The 20,158-nt window shown below is 37.3% G+C and overlaps 1 protein-coding gene across 1 annotated transcript; it reads right to left on the reverse strand.

The window, feature by feature from the left end:
* Window positions 1-1,732: 1,732 nt before the first annotated feature.
* Window positions 1,733-19,893, reverse strand: ASB7 (ankyrin repeat and SOCS box containing 7; the record flags this gene model as incomplete). Its single annotated transcript, XM_082005425.1, has 3 exons — window positions 1,733-1,872; window positions 12,103-12,708; window positions 19,683-19,893. The coding sequence occupies 3 exons, from the start codon at window positions 19,891-19,893 to the stop codon at window positions 1,733-1,735; spliced, it is 957 nt and encodes a 318-aa protein (XP_081861551.1).
* Between the last annotated feature and the right edge of the window lie 265 nt (window positions 19,894-20,158).

The following is a 20,158-nucleotide window of genomic DNA, read 5'->3' on the forward strand; positions in this document are numbered from 1 at the left end:
ATCCAGGGTTATAAGATATTAAAAGGAACTAGCACAGTTAAATAACATGAGTATACCTGCTTCACCTTGCTTTTCATATTTTTAATATTAAATATTTTGAAAGTGACAGTGTTAAACTTAAAAGCCACCACCGTTCCTTTCATCTCCCCGCTTCCATTGGCATAATTAGTACAAAAGCACTGGCTCTTTTGGAGCCAGTAGGATGACAAAACAAAAGCAGAGGACACCGGCAAGAACCTTATGATGACTCCATAATCCCTCAAAATAAATAGAGTGAAACAACTGCACATTTTGGCCCAATCTTTTTTTGATTGCAAGAACTTCATAATATTTTTTTTTATGATCAGAAACAAAACTCTTTACCAAGTCTTTTTAATACCTAGTATGAAAAACACATTCAGTAGCCGAATTTCAGTACTCCTTTCAGTTGCTGCTTTCAGATTAATTGGAAACAACTTACAGTTTGCAAAATTTAAACTTGCAATATGCGTGGGGCTTTACTTGCTAGTGCCCATATAAAATAAGTCTTAATACCTTATGTGCCCTTCTCACTTTCTAACCTGAAATAAACTGAATTTCAGAGCAACCAAAAAATATTCATCACTGCCTTTAAAATAAGAGCGTTTGGCCAATTTATTTTCTTTTTTTTTTTTTTTAAACTGGACACAATTTGGCTGAGAACCCGTAGATAAAATTTCAACTGAAAGTGAAATAAAGCAGGTTATACATTCATGAAATTCAGGGAGTAATAAAGAACAGCAACTGCTACTGCATCACTTTTGTAATGTCATGTCAACACTACAGTGAGGCAGCAGTTCCTATTCTCACAAATAATGCACTGAGACTAAATGAGGAATAGTATGTGTGGGGAAAATCACACATAAAGGGAAAATACATCAGAGAGATTATTGCACAGGAGGCACTGTATGAGAAACAGAATACGTTGGCTAAAAAAAAAAAAATCTAATTTTGTTTACTCTTAAGTTAATGTAAAAAATACAGAGGCTATGCCTCTTTGTAGTGTACTGTCACTGTTAAAAAATAGACTCACAAACAGCCATCCATTTAACAGGGAATGTCAGGAAAGAAGAGGGACTGAATTTTATGGGCATCCCAACTACAGTAATTAGGAAAAGAATAATACAAAAAGAGCCAATGTATAGACCCTCAAATCGAATAGGCTAACTGCATTTTTTCTTTAATTTCCCAATTATATTCATACAGTACCCTAGGACATGTTGATTATCAACTCTTCCCTCTATCCTGCAAAAACATACACCCTGACAGAGCCAAGAGTCCCAACACACAACAGGGCTCTGACCGTCTTCCTATTGGTATCCTTTTGCAGGACTAGTGCCTTGATTTCCAAACTTTATTTTCTTGAATAATTGCTCAGCATGCCAGTTCAAACCAACCGCTTCCCTTGAGAGGCTACCTTCCATCTCCACTGCAAGTCTGCACACTTAATGTGAAAACAAACAAACAAAAAACCAACAGCAATTTTTAAAATGTAATATTGTATAGAAAGCTTGGACCTTGTAAACTTGGACCAAGAAACCAAAAATTAAGACCTTCTAGCGTGTGGTATAAAAAACCCAAGGAAGTGTATACCTGCCTTCTGACTTCACAGAAAAATCAGAATTTGCATAGGATATACTTTGTGCAAGGCAACAAGCCTCTTCAGTATCTGGAATATAACTAATCTTGCTCAGAGTTCTTCTCTTCATGGATATCAGATATCATCAAATTTGTGTTTTAAGTAGTCTTTCATGACCTTGGCAATGGGTAGTTCATCAAGTAGTTTTAGATTTTGAAGGCCTATACACTGACGGATTTTAATTCGGCATAGATCTTGCAAGTTTCTGGGCTGTCCTGAAAAGACAAAAGGAACACATAAAAGTAAAATGATCACATTTTAAACATACTTTAAGAGATCATTTACTCAATGAAATCACAGATGTTTGCTGTTTTCTAAGAGGCAGAGGGAAGGGAAAAGTTACAAGACAAAAAAGGTTGGAAGTTAATAACTTTCTAATGAACAATAATTCAATTAAGTCAAGGGATGAATCTCCTAATAGCATTTTTACATACACATAATTTTACTTATGCCAGTGTAAAGTGACATTATCCATGTGAGGATTTCCATGAGATGGCAACATAAGCTTAAGCATTGTAGAAGAGCACAACTCCTTCATTTAATTTTTTGTGGATTTATTTCTACCCTTGTAACACCTGGGGGAAAAAAGTCCTCAGTCTCGCTTCTTTTCAAATGTTAAGATAAGAACTTCTATGTTCAACGGTAACAGTTTCCTTAGAGTGAGGCTTTGTAAAAGTTACTCAAGGTTCGCATGGCAGAGTTAAAGATTGTTTTTTCCCTTCTAATTAAAAGATGAAGCCTTTGGGCTTTGGATACAGCCACAACTTCAAACAGAAGAGATGAAAACATAAGCTAATCCCTGTCCACAGAGGAAAAGCTTTACTACCATCACATGAACTTCAGAATTTCTGGCAAAGGTCTTCCAAAATAATCGGTTCCCTTCGAAACTCATTCTGAACAGGAAACTATGCAAAGTCAAACACCTTGAAAAACGGTCCCCCATGCAACATAATGTAAAAAAGTTTAATCTAGCCTTGTATCTGAATGTACCCAACAATGGATCCCAAAGAAGAAAGAAAAAGAGCAGAACAATAGACGTTGAGAAATCCTGGCCCAATATACCCGTCTAGCTTTCAGCACCGGTGCCTTTGGGCCTTCCTAAACCAAAGATCGCACACAGATCTATGTCTTTAATAGCTGTAAATGGCCTGCCCTTTGTAAATCTGTCTAATGTTTTTTGAACCCATTCATACTTTCAGTATCCAAAACATCCTGTGGCAACAAATTTCACAATATAATTAGGCGTTGGCTGGAAAACTACAAAGTGCTTTGATTTATTTTAGATCTGCTTCCTGATCGCTTCATTGCATGCCTACCATTCTTTGAGTTACCACCCCCCCCAACTGAATAATTGTTCTCACGCCAGTCGTGATTTTACATACCTTTATATTAATCTCCATCCTCCACTCATGCTCAGTACCTCTTTCCAAAGCTGAAGACTCTATTTAATAACCTCCCACCATAGGAATCACTCCAAATCTCTGACCAAACTACCTGCCTGCCTTTGAGCTTTTTCCTCATTCTGCTCTATCCTTTTTGAAATTATCCCCAAAACACATTCAAGTTATGCTATCAGTATTTTGATCATCGGCTTAACCGTGTCATGGGCTGGGGGGGTGGAAAAAAGCTTACACAGTTATGGCACCCAGTGGCTGTCCGAGTCAAAATACTTGGCACCATGGACAATGTAGGTGCTTGTGCTGGTATCAAGATAATCTGTCACCAATAGAGCACCTGACTGCAGTCTTTTATTATCTGTATAATCGTTTATGGTAAAAGGCAGTGCTTGCTTTTGCAAAGAAAGGCATGGCGATTTTATTGCGCTGACTGCTTGAATCAATCATTTCTTTAAAAAGCAGTACAAAACAAGAAATGTGACTTTAACTTAGATGGACGTTTCCAATTAGCTTTCCTGAGCTGCCACCAACTAAGCAGGACATTTTTGAAAGAGGAAATGCCTTCCGTACAGGGCTCAACAAGGGCAGGCTTTACGGTAGGTGGTAGGATGCTGTGAGCTCACTGGGCTCAAACCTGTTCAGAGGAGACAGGAGGGTTTTTCTTGCCCGAGCCAGCCCCAGAGCTGGCTCCAGAGCCCCTCCCTTCTTCCAACCTCCTCCTAGCTCAGCAACAAACTGTCTATCAGCTAAATAGCCATTGACATTATGAGTTTATTAGACTTTCCTGGTAAGCACAGAGTAAAGAGATTATGAAACTATTTCCTGTTTTCTACTCTGGGCATTTTGTACCTGGTTTCAGTTACCCTTTATAGAGAGTTCCTCCTTTTTCCTCCCTGCGTGGGTTTTTCTATAGAAATGGGATGACAGACAGGTATACGCTGGGATTTATCTTAAGCACTAAAATTATCTGAGGTAAGCTAGCAGAAGTAATGCATGAAAATAGTCTCCGTCTGTTTTTACGGAAATTAGATTTGAAATTGAAGAACATGAATATTTGAGTTTCCTTCATATATGTTTAAAATACTTTTATTATACTTATCACCACAGTATCTAAATATTAATTTATTTTTCATTATATCCTTCAACCATGACTCAGAATACAGATCATTAATTACGTTGTCCACTGGTAGTTTCTTCTTAGCCATTTTTTTTGCCCATCTGAAGGAATGAATTTATACAACTCTGACAACAGATGAATGCTCAAGCTTCAGGGAAAGAAAAGTTACTTTTGGTATAAAACCAAGCAGAGGAATCTTTACAGTGATAAAGAAATAGTCCTAATGCTTTAAATGTCAGTGCAAACAGGGTTCAGAAAGGATGCACCTTGTCAAGAGTTAACTGCAAACAGCAGCGTTAGAGAGTATAGAGGACTACAGATCTCTATGTGTATTTTCTGTAGTGGAGTACACAATAATACAGCTATGAGACACTGATTTCTGGTTTCAGAAATGAATGCCTTTTAATTGACATCCTATGGGTTTTTTGAGAACAAAATGGAACAGACAACTTAAAACACCCCAAAGAAATTGGTCATCAGTTAATTCAAAAAGACCCGATTATTAACTGTATGACATTTTCCCCAGATAAGCCTAAAAATATTTCCTGGGAATGTGTTAACAATGGATATTTCCAGTGTTAAGCACCAGTTGCTACATCTAGTGGCTGTTAGTGTCTTAGGTCACGCCTTGCAAATTCCAGGGTTATTAATGCATTTGTGATTTATTAGAAACAGTGTCTAGAACACTTACTCATTCTTGGTTGCATCTGAATGAAAAAGAAAAAAAAATAAAGGATTACAGACCAATGTCAGTGAACCTTGGTTTGGCAAATGAAAAATGTTGTTAGTAATTTGGCAAAGTAAGACAAGTTAAATGATGAATAAAGTTCTGTTTAAAAATAATTAGGCAATAGCAACTTTGGTTATATCCTGCATCACAAGTTTGAAAAGTTAGAGGCAAATAAGCCAGAAAGGAAGAGAATTAAAAAAGGAAGAAACAAAACCCGTCCCCCAAACATAAAAGGTAAGATTGACCTAATTACCGCTATCATGCAAAACAGTGACATAAAACTACTGATCACCTTAAAAAAAGAAAAAACCCAACACATCCCTGATGCGGTCTCACAGGGACACCTTGACGAGGGCAGCGCTGCGATTCTGGAGCAGCCGGGTTGCTGTTACGCCGTTACACAACCCGAGTTCCCACCAGGGCAGCAAACACCTGCCACTGTTGGAGAGCTGAAGGTTTGCTAACATGTTCACCAGAACAAGTTAGATTCTTCAGCTGATTTATTTTGCAAGCTTTATAGCAATTATAAAATAAATGAGAAGTATTAATTACAAGAAAAAGAGAGATGTATAGTTCATCTTTTGTCTTCCACTGCTTGTGCTATGTGCTGTAACGGAAAGCAGAAATCCCCACCAACGCACTTCTTGTATATAGTTTCCCAAACATGACAGAAAAGTTTCTTCCAAACAGAAGAAATGTAAAACACAGGGTTATAAAATAAAGGGGAATTGCTTTTCAATATTTTTTCTCTCTAGAGGCAACAAACTTCAGTATGTATAAAATTTAAACATTTTCCTAACTCAGTTCTTCAACTGCTAACAAAGTTCCTGAGCTTCCCCCCCCATTAATAATAATTTTATGTAAATAATGAAATAAATCTTTTAAATTATTATTAATAGATTATCCTTCTGCGGTAAAGCAAAAAAAGCATGTTTTAACAGCAAGAATTTATTACAGCTAATCTTGAATTTTCATCCAATAGCCCATTCCTTTCCTTTTTGCAGTTTCAAGATTTTTCTGCTATTTTGTTTGGGAGTTTGCTGTTCTATCCCAGAGACAGACAGAACTTATGTTTAGGATTTACTACCTACACAAAGAAATGTATGTCATCGTTACAACTGCTCTGCAGCTTATGCATTTAGACCTGTGTCTGCCCCTTTTTCCTACGGAGACCATGTTCCCCAAGACATAAAACACTAACTCACCTAAGAGGTCTATATTTAAGGATCATTAAGGTGTAATATTAGACCTAGTACCCCGACAACACTGATTTTTAGGGATTGTCACACAGTTTTAAGTTTAAGCGTTGTAAAGGTGGAAAGGGGGAATCCCTACCACTCTCCTCCACTGAAGATACAAGAGCATCTGCACAAAACAAAAATCATTAACTGACCTGTTCTGTTACCCAAGAGAAAACTTAGGGCTAACTGAAATTAATACACTTGGAGGCTGCAAGGTCCTCTCTGATGTATTGTCCTATCTACTTAAAAAAACCAACAACCAAAGAAGTATTTTTAAAAGCAAACAATCAGTGTCATTGGTTTGAAGTGGATAGGCAGTTTCTGAAGAAGTTAAAAAATGAAAAATATTATCAGTGACATTTTAGAAGCCGCCCACAGTTTTCTCTGCAATTTTAATACATTTCTATAGAAAAAAAGCTTACAGTGGTATGTCTCAAACTGAGCCTCTGCCTCCCCTGGGAATTGTGAAAGGCTGAAAACAGTAGCAAAAAAAAAAAGTTTCTTTTCAGCTACAAAGGAAACGTAAAAATAAAATGTTTGTGAAACCTTAAAAAAAAAGTTGAAACCAGGCTGATGTATGGCTGGCAGCATCTCAGTTCCTCTCAAGTACTGGAATAAGTATTTATATCTGCAGCTAACTATTAAATCCATGTCTTATTTCATAACTGTGAAGGAACTCAGCTACTGCAATGAAATTTAGTTATTATTTTGCTGGTTTTGGGGAAGGCGGGGCGGGGGGGGTAAAAAAGGTGATTGAACTTATCAAGTGTAAACTCACACCCACCAGCTGAGAAACACATTGATGAGGATGCACAAACAGGATCACAGCGAAAGGATGCGGTCACCTAGTAAATGGCTGTTGCTGGGCTGAACAGGAATTGATCTGTTCATTGCAACGGGAGTAGGTCTAAGAGTTTAGGGAATGCATTGTCTTGTACTCTGTAAAAAACAACAGCAGAATAACTGGAGAGGATATTTGGTTTTCCAGCATTCAAAATGCCAGAAAAAGCCTGTATCAAGAATCTGTAAGTCTGAAATATTAACATAAAACATGAATCAGGCTGAATTTAGAAAGAGAATCACAGAGCCTTCATTGAGAAAGTGAACAAACTCCTTGAGTGAGTATCTAGCTCAACAGGATAGAGAGCGCTTTTAATTCTTTTCAACGGGATATCATACAAGTTATTTTAAAAGTTCTAGTTTGATTTTGTGTTCAGTATGTCTCTGCTAGAATACTTGAGCTAGAAGTATGTTTTCATTGCTCTTTGAAAAATAATTCTCCACAATGAGTTTTAAATGTCTATTAAATTTCAGTATTTCTGGCACAGAAAATATGTACCAAAGAGGAATGTATTTTGGACTGAAAATTTATATATGGAAAAGCAGAATGCCAGTAAAGCTCAATGTTAAGTATAACAGGTGTATTTAGCAATGAAATCAAGATCTGAATATATTTGTGTGTGTGTGTGTATTTTTTTTTTTTTTTAATTTGTAACATTCCTGTCAATTCAGTCTTACTGAAATCACTATGGAAATTCAGCTAAGAATTTCTATACCATAATGTTTACTTACTGTCTCCTAAAAACAGATAAAGTGCTCTGAACATAAAGACAGGCTTAAGATGCATTGTTACACTATTTTTACATTATAACAGAGTACAGCATAGGTGTGCAATGGAAGTGGGAGGTGGCTGTACCTTACATGCCACATGCAAAATTTTTTTTTCCACACAGGCCTCTTAAAATTCTTCCAAAGTATACATCTGTATAGAGATATAAAAAAAAAGTGATTCAACTACTTAATATAAACAGTCTGATTTAGTAGCTACATTTTCCGATATCACACTGAGCAATTCTGAGTTCAGAGTTAAACAATCACTTGAAAGGCACCTTCCCTATTTCTAGAAAGAAAAAAAAAAAAAAAGGGGCTATGTCTTTATAAAGGTATCCAAAACTATACTGGTCTCTAAGAAATAAGTACCTGCAATCTGCAGAAAGTAATTGTGATTCAGATGGTATTTGTCTATCACTGATCCAGCTAAAATGAAAGCTATAAAATAACCCTCTTACCCTAGTTCCCTGCGTAACTCTGGATGACAAAGCAGACCACATTCATTAATGCAAGATTTCCAGCAGCACCCAAGGAAGCAGACAAAGCTTGCAATTCCAGTAAAGTTCTTCTATGTTATAAAAAACATGAAGATACTGTTTCCTTTGCAGTTAGCCACGTAATAAAATATGTAGACATCTACTTAATTCACTATGGCACTTCTGTATTCACAACAGTTTAAACTATGCAGAGACCCTTTTAAAAATGTTCTTTCAGTAAAAAAAAAAATCCCAGCAAAAAGTTATCTTTATTTAGCAAAGGAACAGAGACAAAGAATGTGTAAGGATTTCCTTAACAGAACTTTTGTCTAAGTTTTCCTGCACATCTACCGTGCTATATAAATCTAAACATAAAATTACATTCTCTAGTCAAAGCCAAAGATGTGCCCTTTGAAAAATTAAAAAAAGGAATGTAGATGAAATATTCGCAGTTTAATTCATTTGGTGACCTTTAGATCTTGTTCCAGATCTGAAATTAGTTCTTTGATACCTGTTAACATACACGCCATATTACACTCCTGTGGCCATATCCATTTACTTAGCTATTTGCCTCGACACAGACACGCAGCTCTCATAGCTAGTCATAGACTCTCTTGTCTGCTACGTTATCGGAACAGTGATTCCATTAAATGAGAGCTATGGGGAGGGGGAAGCCTTCAAGCTTGTTTTATTCCCCTTTCTGAGATAATTGAATTTCTAGTATCTTAAAGTTTAGTGAAACCTTTAAGTATTTTCTCTAATACTTGCATTTTTTTCCTACCTCTGACATTTTCTTTGTAAGTTTTAATATTCTCAAATCCTATTCAACTTCAGCTTCAACATAAATCATTCCATCCAGGACTGTACTTGCACATGTTAATTATGTAGACATATACAGTACCAAAAAAAATCCTCTATCTTCATATATGTTATATACATTCATCTCTATTTTAATTTTGCATTAGTGTATTCCAAGCTTACCCCACTGACACTCCTAAAGAGGCAGGTTCAGATCTCATAAAACTGAAGCATTACACTGAAGTGCTCCAAAACAACTATTTATCAGATGATCTCGGGTACTACGCTGGTTGCCAATAAACATTTTTGAGTAGGAAAGTGTAATACAGCCAAGGAAAAGGAAGGTGATTAATGAAGTCATTGAGCAATTTTCACCTTCAATATTGTTATTTCACAGGCAGAACTTTACTTATTTTTGTATTGTAAAAAAGAAAGAAGGGGAAAAAAGAAGGAAAAAAAAAAAGAGACATGAGTAACTGTTTAAACAACAAGTCAATGGCAGACTCATGATGAAAAACTTTGTTCTTCCTAATTCCCATCTTGGTGCTTAAATACTGAGACACAACTACAGAATAAATTCCTTCCTCTTGGAATTATTCTAGGAGCAAAGGAATCTCTACCTGTAATCGGGAAGAATATCAGACCTTCAGGGTCAAAACCCAAAATCCAATATCTTCTCGCAGACTCTCAGGGCCAATACTGAGTATTTCTGAGAGCTTGGTTTCTTGCCTGTTATTCACAACCGGGGGACCTGGGCTAAAGGCTGCGATTATTACACATTACAATACCTACCAAAACAAAAAGAAATTCACATATGATGTTTTCTGAAGAACTGAAACTGTACAGATATGTTTCCCGAGTAGAAAAAAATAGCTACTTACATGTTGACTGCTAAATAGTATCCCATTCATATGAAGCATGCAACCATTTTCACTTGAAGACACAGATCGGTTTGATAACTTTCATAATTCACATATATTAATTTTTAAGCTTAAAAATTTTAACCTACTGCAAAAGTAAACACTAATTCCTGTTTTACTATCAAACATACTCTTGAAAACTTCAGATGCACATATAAAACTTAAGGCTACGGATTTCTATATTAAGCACTTAGTATAATCTTCAAATAAACAAACTAGAAATTCCCATTAAGCCCTACAACCAAGGCACTGTTACCAACCACAAGACATAATTTCAGAAAGACTTCCACTAGAATAAGTCTCTAAAAATTCTGTAAACTTTTCTTCTAGTAAATACATATTGCAATAGACGCAGAAACAAGATTCTTCCCCAAAGTGCTACAGCGTAAGATCTCAACAATTCCCTGTACACAGTCTGATCTAATTGGGAACTCCGCTGCCAAAATCCCAGCTGGCTCTTTATCCATTTCACCTCTCCTACACCATCCTATTGAAGTGCTTATACATGAAAACCATGGAAGACAGTGTCTCAATATTTATAATAAGGGCAGAGTCTGTTTATAGCTGTTTGTAAACATATATTCATAATAATTTTGCTCAAAAGCACAAAGCTGAAGTGTTTTTGTCAGCCCTAGTTGTCTCTGCTTTCCCAGTTCTCCCTCCATCAGCACAAAACTGAGATAGTTCCAATACTTTTACTTTGGCTACAAATTTAAGCTACTTTTTTGTAGGTGAATTTACTTCTCACTTAACATTAAACCCTTAAGGTATGGAATCTGCAGCTTAAGTCACAGTACTGGTTTCCAACTTTCTGAATTAGTCTTTAGACATTGAGGAAACACTTAAGCAGCCTAAACCTTCATGCTTAGCAATACGTCCGAAGACACTGAAAAACTGCAAGCCTGGATATTCTATCACCTACTAATAACGCTGATGGTGCTACTATATAGCGAGAGGCTTCCAAAAAGGAAACCAGGAAGAAAAGCATTTGAATGAAAGAGGCAGGCAAATTAAACGAAAATCTATTAGTTGCTTGTATTTCTTATCGACTTCCACGTTTCCAAAAATGCTCTTCAGATTTCAGATAAAAGCAAAAGTAACACCACAAATCACAAAGACAAAAATGAAATTCCAAATGCTTATTTGCGTCAGCTACTGACAACAGATCTCAGCTGATTTACCCCCAGTCCACACTAAATTTCAGTTTCATTACAGAGTATGTAGGGTGTTTAATTCTCATTAAAAACTATCACATCCAAAAAGCAAAAGGAACCACAGGGGGAAAAAAGGGTATATGAAATACCCCATCCTCTGTAGCACAAAGATTATCCTAGTAGGATGATGATCTATCAGGCCATCTAACATGTTTGAATTAGCAAAATCCTAATTGCTTATCAACAACTCCTAAATGCTTTAGGCAATACTATAATTATGAAACACTATTATACAATTCCATGTTGAATGAGAGGAAGAGAAAATTTTCAGTAGACCTAGTACACTAAAACCTGATAATCAAAAGTGACCAGAATGTTAGGAGCCTAGTACTCTTTCTAAATATCAGAAGTCATGATGAGTTAAAATCTCTTCTATATTTCAAAGACATCAACAAAATCAAATCAAAGCTACGCAGCACATGAAACTCCTTCAAGTTGCACGAATGATATATGCCATTTTGTTGTCTGGTGTAGGGGAGCAAGGGAGACAGAATGTGGGAGAACACAAAGCAGCAAAAGCTCTTTTCTGCCTCAGTTGTAGTGCCAGATGAAAAAGCAGACAACTGCAGAGTATGTGCATGACGATTAAAAAAAACCAAAAGACACTAAAAAAACCCCAAACAACAAAACAAAACCCCCAAACCCAAACATCTTATGTGCTAAGGCCATTAATAAAATCAGATTTTACAGTTCAGTTGTTTAAAATTAATGCTTCCTGTAGATATTTAAACAAAACTAATTGAAATGAAATATACTTAACATTAGCACCTTTGCCGAGTAAGAGATCCCCAGTATTACAATCCCTTCACCTTCCCAGAAACTTTCTAGTGCACTTAAATAGCATCAAGGGGCAGAGAGGAAGCATTTTTTTCTGGGGCTACATTCAAAGAAGGCTTTTAGAGGACACTGTGTCCTGTGATTAACTTCTCTTACATACATACTTGTCACTTCTTGTAAGAAATCCAGACAGGGTCGGCTACTTCCAGAAATACTTATTGAAACAGCCAGTGGGGTCTGTCCTTCATAGTTCCTTGTGTTAGTGTCTGCTCCGTAATTATACAACATTTGTGCACAAAGCACATCATCTCTAAGAGCAGACAAGTGTAAGGGTGTCTGTCCATCTTCCAAGCGACCCAAGTTTGTATCCGCCCCTCTCTGAAGGAACATTCGGCAGTAAGAGTGATTGCTTTTGATCACAGCGTATCGTAACAGGAAACCATTTTGAATGTCGATGTTGGCATTGTGATCCAGAAGGATTTTCACACAGCTTGACCTCTCTCGGATAATGGCCAGCTGAAGCGGTGTAGTACCTTTATCACTGAGCGGATCAACCTCAGCCTTGAACTCCAACAGGAGTCTGACAAATGAGTCTCTGCCATAGTGGGCTGCTACATGGAGGGGAGTCCAACCATCGTTGCTTTTTGCATTAATAATGTCACTTCTATATTCAGATTCCAACATCAAGCGTGCAATCCTCGCTCGGCCATGCATGGCTGCATAATGCAGAGCAGTGAAGCCTCCAATTAAGTCCTTAACTGTGGGATCAGCTGAAGTTAAAATAAAATTTAAAAATAATTAGAAGGCATTACAGTAATCCAGTGCTGCAAAAAAAAAAAAAAAAAAAATCAAACAGTTGAATGTTAGTCTTTCCAGTCTTTCAGCATGACAGGGTTTTTTGCACTTCAAACTAATTCTTGCTTTCATGAATATACTATTTTTAAGAAAAACTTAAATTATATTTAAGAAAGTTACACAAAGGAAGACTTTGTTTCATATACATATGTTTCCATTCGACAAATAGTTTTCCACATCTTCCTAGCACACTTAGGCTAATTACTCAAATCTCTCTGTCCATCCAGTTCTCCTCCAGCTCTACAATATTACATTTCTTTTTCAATGTTCAACTTCTTTATTTTCCCTTGTGTTGCTTCTTGGTCTTAAAAAGAAGCATGTGTAGAAACATCTGCTGTCCCAAATTGCGGATGTTTTGTGGTCTGGCAGCATTGTATTGTTTTTAGGGTGTAATACTGTATTAGGTAAAATGTTTCTCTGTGGTCTGCAGGATTTCCAAAGCATGTAGCATATATGTTACTTTAGATTATCTTGATAAAGTCTGTTTTTATAGATGATGAATCTGTTCTGAATTTATAGTTTTACAAAAATTTAAGATTTTACAAGAATGTAAGCATCTACTTATAGGAGGAGTCAGGAAAAAAGTTATTGCAGAATACAAGTGATTACACAGATCATTCCCCCCCCAACATAGCACAAAAACTCAGTCTGATTTATTAATTTAAAATTTAAAATAATCAAAACAACTTAGTTAATTTAATTTCCTCAGTATACCCAGACTTGTAAAGCAAATTACTATTTTCAGGTACCAAATTAATCACCAAAGAAAAGGCACCTGCCTCGTTACCACTTCTCAGCTACAGAACAAGCCAGGCTGCGATGTTTCACCTTCCACCATCCGTAGATGTTGTCTGTGGGACACTAGAAGGTACAAACTACAATTTGGAAGTTTCAGGCACTTTCCTAACCTAAGTCTCCTAGCTGGTAAAGAGAGATACTACCTGCACAAGACACTAGCCTTAAGTTGACATGTTTTCAACACTCCTTTGCATCTACTGAAAAAACTGCTGGGGTCTGTCCTTCACAGTTGCATGTGTTGTCTGCTCTGTAATCATACAATATTTGTGCACAAAGCACATCATCTTGAAGTGCAGACAAGCATAGGGGTGTCTGTCCACCTTCCGTAACCTTGACAGCCCTGTCCTTGCATGCTGGCATGTTGAATTCTTTTTGATTTCCTCATCTATACATACTGTGTTTAGAAGGAAAGTAACAGTGGTCTAGAAGGGGAAAAAAAAGAAAGAAAAAAAAAAGAGCAGGACATTGTGTTGAAAACAAACTTGGCTGAAGGCTCTGAACACCCAATGCTCACACACATTGCTCAAGAGGAGTACTTGCTCTCCTGTACATATAGAGAGGGCAGAGTTTGAGTGTGGTGGCAACAGAACAGAAAACAGCAGAGGGGAAGAGGGTGGGAGACACAAATTTGCATCTCAACATTCAGACCTGCTGTAAATTAGGTTCACAATACAATATAAATGACAAACTAGTTTAGCCTGAACACACAAAGGTGCTAAACCAGACCAACAGGAATAAGCTTTCCAATATGTACCTGCTGTGACCATATCCAGGTAACACACTGGGATAGACATCATATCAAAATAAAAGGACTGGCAAGAAAGTGTACAGAGTACGGCTGCAAAGGTGATCCAGCAACTTTAAGGATTTTTTTAAAATGTAAAGCGAAGACTGAGAGGAAAACAACAACAAACAAATAAAAATCCAACATAGAAACTAATGCAGCCTGACTACACAGAGAAATAAAATATAAGAACTGCCTCTAGTGTATAGAATAGGAGCCTAGAAGTAACAAGAGAAAGATTAAGGAAAGTTTAGTCCCTTAGTAGTGACAGCCTTCCTAGTCTTCTGTGAAAAGCAGAAGTTTCAGCGCTCTGTAGAGTTACACTAACCTGAGTTAAAGTAATTGATGAAGCATCCACAGGTCGGCAGGAAAATGAAGTCAGTGACTGAATAGGTGGTTCCTAACCTGCCCTATGATGATGTCCAAAATACAGCAAAGAATCAGTACAACCCACAAAGTCATTAAAGACAAAGATACTATTTCAAAGTGATGTTTGCTGCTCCCAGAGTGTCTTTCTTCACACTGCTCAGACTAGTCTAGATTATCACCTGACTGGTGATAAATAAAGCGAGTAGCATAAACATGAGAATTAAGATGCAGAGGAATGACACATTCTGAGAAGCAGAATTAGGAAGAAAGATGGACATAATAGACATAAAAGCAGCAGCCAGGGCCATTTTACACAAAAAAAAAAAAAAATCATGTTGTGCCTCTTCCATACTGCATAGGGCATGCAAGTCCACCCCGCAACTGAGATGCGGGATACTGCCACTAGCCTGTTTAGTGTATTCTACTTCCAAGTTCAGTCAGAATGTGTGTGCGCCTATATATGCGTTTTTATACAAGTTGTCGTAACCCAAACCCAACAATTTACTTGCAAAATAAGGATGCCCTTTACCTATGGTTTTAACAACCTTTCCGTGCCTTCCCTACTCCCAGAATTTCATTGCTTTTGATCACTGAAGTGAACCAAAAAAATACTAAGTCATGTAACAGAAGTGTCTCAACAAGAATAGGAAAAAAAGTTTCTCAGCTGGGCAACAAAACAACACAAACAACTAACTGTCAAAAGTAATCCTGGTAGCAAAACCTCATGATAAAAATATTGTAATTCCTGCTAAGATTACGGGCTTCTAGTGAGCTAATTGTTTCCTTAATCAAGGGGAGGCTGGTACAATTTTAACAAGACCAAAATATTGTCTGTTGCTGTTCAATGTTTTGCTGCCATCTCCTGGAAAACTTTTGAACTTCACAAGGGCTTTTAGCAGAAGTTTGACCTGCATTACATTGCCCACAATTTCCATGCCTGTGCTAGTGAAAGCAATGCTACACAGCTGATGTTGCTTTAAGAACTTGGGTTGTTGTAGGGCTTTTTGGTTTTTTGAAAAGGCTTCAGTATTGGTATCATGCTGTAAAGTAACTCCCTCCTCCTGGAACACCATCAAGGTAAAATAAATTGGGACAGAATTCTCTTAGCTTACCTTTCAGAATCTGCAGAGGGGTAAAAAAAAAAAAAGCACCTGGTACAAGCTTATTTAACTAGGAAGGGATGAAGGCAGCACTTGCCAGCATTTCTTTATCTTGCCTCCATCCTGACTGTCAAACAATTATAGTTATTTCTTTTCAAGCTTCCCATTAATTTGGGGAGAACGGAATCTAGAAATACAAACAGCTGCATTTAGTCACTTCTAATGTTCTTAAATCTAAGGCATAATACAGTGATATCAATCTTGAACTGCCTATCAAAGGTACCAAATTACTGCAATCCATTTCACTTGAGATTGAAAATCTGCAACACAATAGACATTCAGATTATTTTATTTCATGTTAAAGTTGGGCACCTAAACTTGTCACTTGAATTCTGCTGTTGATGAGACTCTTTTCTAATACTGTAATCTAGAGGATATATAAATTCCTAAACAAGAGTCTAATATTTCAGTTTCAATTTACAGCTCAGTGGGGTAGTTTCCCTTCTTTCATGACACCTTCATTAGGTCACTCTATCACGGTTTGATTCAGGAAGCAATGCTTCTGGCTTCCTAAAGTACTTGTATTATTTCAAGCTTACTTCCCCTAGTTAGGGTTTAAGGCTGACCACCAGGTTTAGAAACATGGCTACATACAGCTTCTCTTTTGAATTTTCTAGGGCAACATTGATACAAAAGATCTCTAGGAAAGCATTATTGTTCAGACACAGAAACACTTTATGAGCTGGTTTAGGGGGATGAGCATTTGTCATTCTCTAGTTTCTCCCAGATTCTGCGTGATCTTACTAAAATTTAGACACCTTGCAGCCAAGACGAAAAATAAATATATCTGTCTGGCTACTTCCTTCTGTTACTCTTCAATTTCTAGGAGCTTTAGTGAATCATTTCTTCACTCTAATACGAGTAACCAGAAACTGTCCTCAATTAATACTGAGGAGATACTGCCAAGGGACAGGTAACAACTATGCACTTTCAAGACTTTAGTTGGTCAGAATGTTAACAGTAGTGGTTGGGGATTAATAAAGCATAGTTCTTATCCAGCATTGGATTGTCTGTCTCAACATATCGTTTTGAAAGTAAAAAAAAAAAAGTATAGCAAAGGAGAAAAAAGGCTTGTTACACAAAAATCCAGGATTACTAAATACTACACTCCCTATTTTTGTGTTTCTTTCCTGTTGAGCTTTGCGTTTCTAGATTGTTCCTATGGCTGGAAAGAGCTGGCTTCACAGAATCTTCACTTTATTAAAATGAGACAAATACACTAAGAAAGTAAAATTCAATGTTTTTCATGAAAACTAAGTTTCTCCATGATTCTGATCAGTTTTCTGCATTTCATCATTTGCTAAAGGATATTTGTTATCTGACCTATTACCTCTGTATCCAGTTGGTATTTCTGCTGGATTCATCCTTTCGTCTGCACTGGTTTTTAATGCATTTTCTCCATCTATCTGTGTCTCTTTGCTCAGCAGATAATAAAAAGCTTCCTCCTGTTCTACCATCTCCACTCAAATCAGCAAATCTGCATGCACAGTGCTGTCCCCTGGCTCTTTTCTTTGCTGGTGAGTAATGATGGAAGAGAAGGAAAAAAAAAAGCAAACGCAGGAGGTGGCCAGGTCATGACTCCCATAAGACACTACCTTTTATTTCCAGGTCAGTGACCAGATTCCTTCTCAGCCTCTATTAGCCAAACTCCATTTCCATCCCACTACCATTCAGGACTATGTCAGTTATCTTCCAGCATTGCAGAGCCGAGGCACAGCACTCTACCCTCAGCAACAGCCCACTGTGGTTTTCCCATTCCTGTACTATGAAAATATTTCCAGCTCTGCTAAGCTTCATCCCTCTAGACAGCCACAACTCACCAGTTGCCCCTTCCTTCCCACTAGCATCTCAGTTCCCTCTTTCCTCCAGAAGTGCATTCACTCCCTCTCACTATCTTCTTTATTACTAATATATACAGTCAGTTCAATACTCTGCCAAAAGATTCACGCCAGAAAATTACTTTTTCCTTTACCCCCATATCATTTTGGTCCAAAGGGATTAAGCTCCAAAATCAAAATAATCCACTTCTTCAGAGGGAGGAAGGTGGAGACTGTATGAAGAAAGGTAGACACAAACCTCTCACTAATGAGGCAAGCATGATTAACTTGGCTTTTAAGAGTCAGCTCATTTACTGCTTAATAGCTCATTTGTGACATTATTATGTTTTAAATACTCATTATCTTTTATGCCTCTGTTTTGAGGGAAAACAAGGCAAGGCAGAAAACAGTGCCAATTTTCTGAAGCCAGGCTCAGCTACAGGAAAGCTGCCGTAGATGACTAACCCTCACACTATTTGTTACTCAACTTTCTAGTCCTGGTGATTAAACGCTATTACTGCTTCCAGAACAAGGACGCTTCATTACAGGCAGTTTTCACAAGGCATCAGATTCAGCTGGTACTTCATATAGGAAAGAGTAACAAAAAAAAAAAACCAAAACCAAAACACTGCATCACCAGTTATTTCACATCAAAACCTATAAAATGAAAATACATAGGAATAACATAAGAGTTGGCTTTTTTTTCAGATCATCTTCAAGTTTACAGAGTTAAAACCAACACATATCAAGACTTACAGCCTAATTTTGAATTATCAAACTGAAGGCTTGAGATTATCCACGTATATTACATTTAAAAAGTAGAGTGTAAAGTTATTTATTAGTGCAATTTAGTAGCTTCCCCCCCGTTCCAGTAAGGACATGAGGGCTTGCCAATATTATATGCTTTAAATCTATAGTAGGTATATCAATGGGATCCACTTGTTCAGGCTGTGTTTCACTATTGCTCCTAAAGAACATACCACTAAATGTGTAAATCCCACAACCTATTGCTGCCATTCAATTTTAAGGATGATCCATATATCTGACAAATACTGTGATACACATAAGGGGCCCATATGGCCTCAGATACATAAAGCATCAAAAAGATAATTTCAGTTTTATTGGGACTGAAGACATCTTAGTTCAGAATTCATTTGACAAGAACAGCGCTCTTTCAAGAGCACTAATCAGAATGTGGAGAACATCTAATGTTCTCATCTAATTTTTCCTCTCCAGTATCACATTAAAAGATTAGGACTATCCATTTCTAAAACTTCAGGTGGCCTTAAAAGAATACATAGCAAAAAGAAATTCTTACTGTACCGTTCACGGGGTAATGTCACTGAGTGTATCACTTAAACCAACAAAACTCAATCAGTTCTTGAAATAAAGCTTCACTACAGATGGATGCAGGAGAGTTGTAAACTCAGCTGGACTAGCTGACACTAAAGTCCTTGCTCAGAATACTGTTTTCATGAAGTTTAGCAGACTGTGTTAAAGACCATAGAGAAACTCAGTTTTTAATGCGACTTGTTAACTTGCTTGAGAATTATGGAAGAAACTTCCCTAGGATTTCAACTTAGGGACCTGCCTTCCTCTAATAATACTGCCTAACGGAGAAGAAGAGTCTATAGTGAGTGCTGTGAGTGCATTTAATTTTACAGTAAGCCCTTCTGCCCTGTTTTCACAACACTTATTCATTCTTTTAACAATTCCTAGGCAATTCGGGGGGGGGGGGGGGGGGAAAGAAAAAAGTAGTAAGGTATTAAGACATAAAGCTAATCTATTACCTCAACCACAGAGTATTCATCAGAAGGGAACAGAGATGAAGTACTACTCCAAAGAAAGAAAAAACCCCAAAAGTAGTCTGATAACTAACTGGTGCTGGAAAGCCTTACAATAGGAATTGGGATAGAAAGCTGCGAGATGGATATCAGGATTTTTCTCTCTAGGCAACTCACCTCCATGTTCGAGAAAAACACGGACACATCTCTCTTTCCCTCTTGCTGCAGAGAAATGAAGCAAGGTCCAGCCGTTGGCATCTCGACCATTTGGAGAATATCCTTGCTCCAGCATCTTGCGCACGGTGTGAACATCGCCAGCAGCAACTGCAGCCTGAATCTGCAACTCTTCCTGTAGTTCAGGGTTTCTCCGACAGTGATGGTGTAACATCCTAGCTGAATCTGGCTTTTACAGAAGTGTCATGAGGTCACACTAGTCACCTTGAATCAATATAAAGTATCAATAAATTAGTATTGGGACCAGGAAAGAGATATCTAGAAAAAAAGTCAGTACTAATTAAAAGCAATGCTAAGATTTATTCTCTATGTGCAAAGTCATCTCATACGTAGGATAGAAACCAAACAATCTCACTGTTGCTAGCAAAATCATAGTACATGGTTCACGTCACTGAACTGCAAAAGAAAAGGACACTTAC

Source organism: Phaethon aethereus (genome assembly GCF_964289735.1).
Source record: "Phaethon aethereus genome assembly, chromosome: 12".
In the NCBI taxonomy this organism is placed as follows: Eukaryota; Metazoa; Chordata; class Aves; order Phaethontiformes; family Phaethontidae; genus Phaethon; species Phaethon aethereus.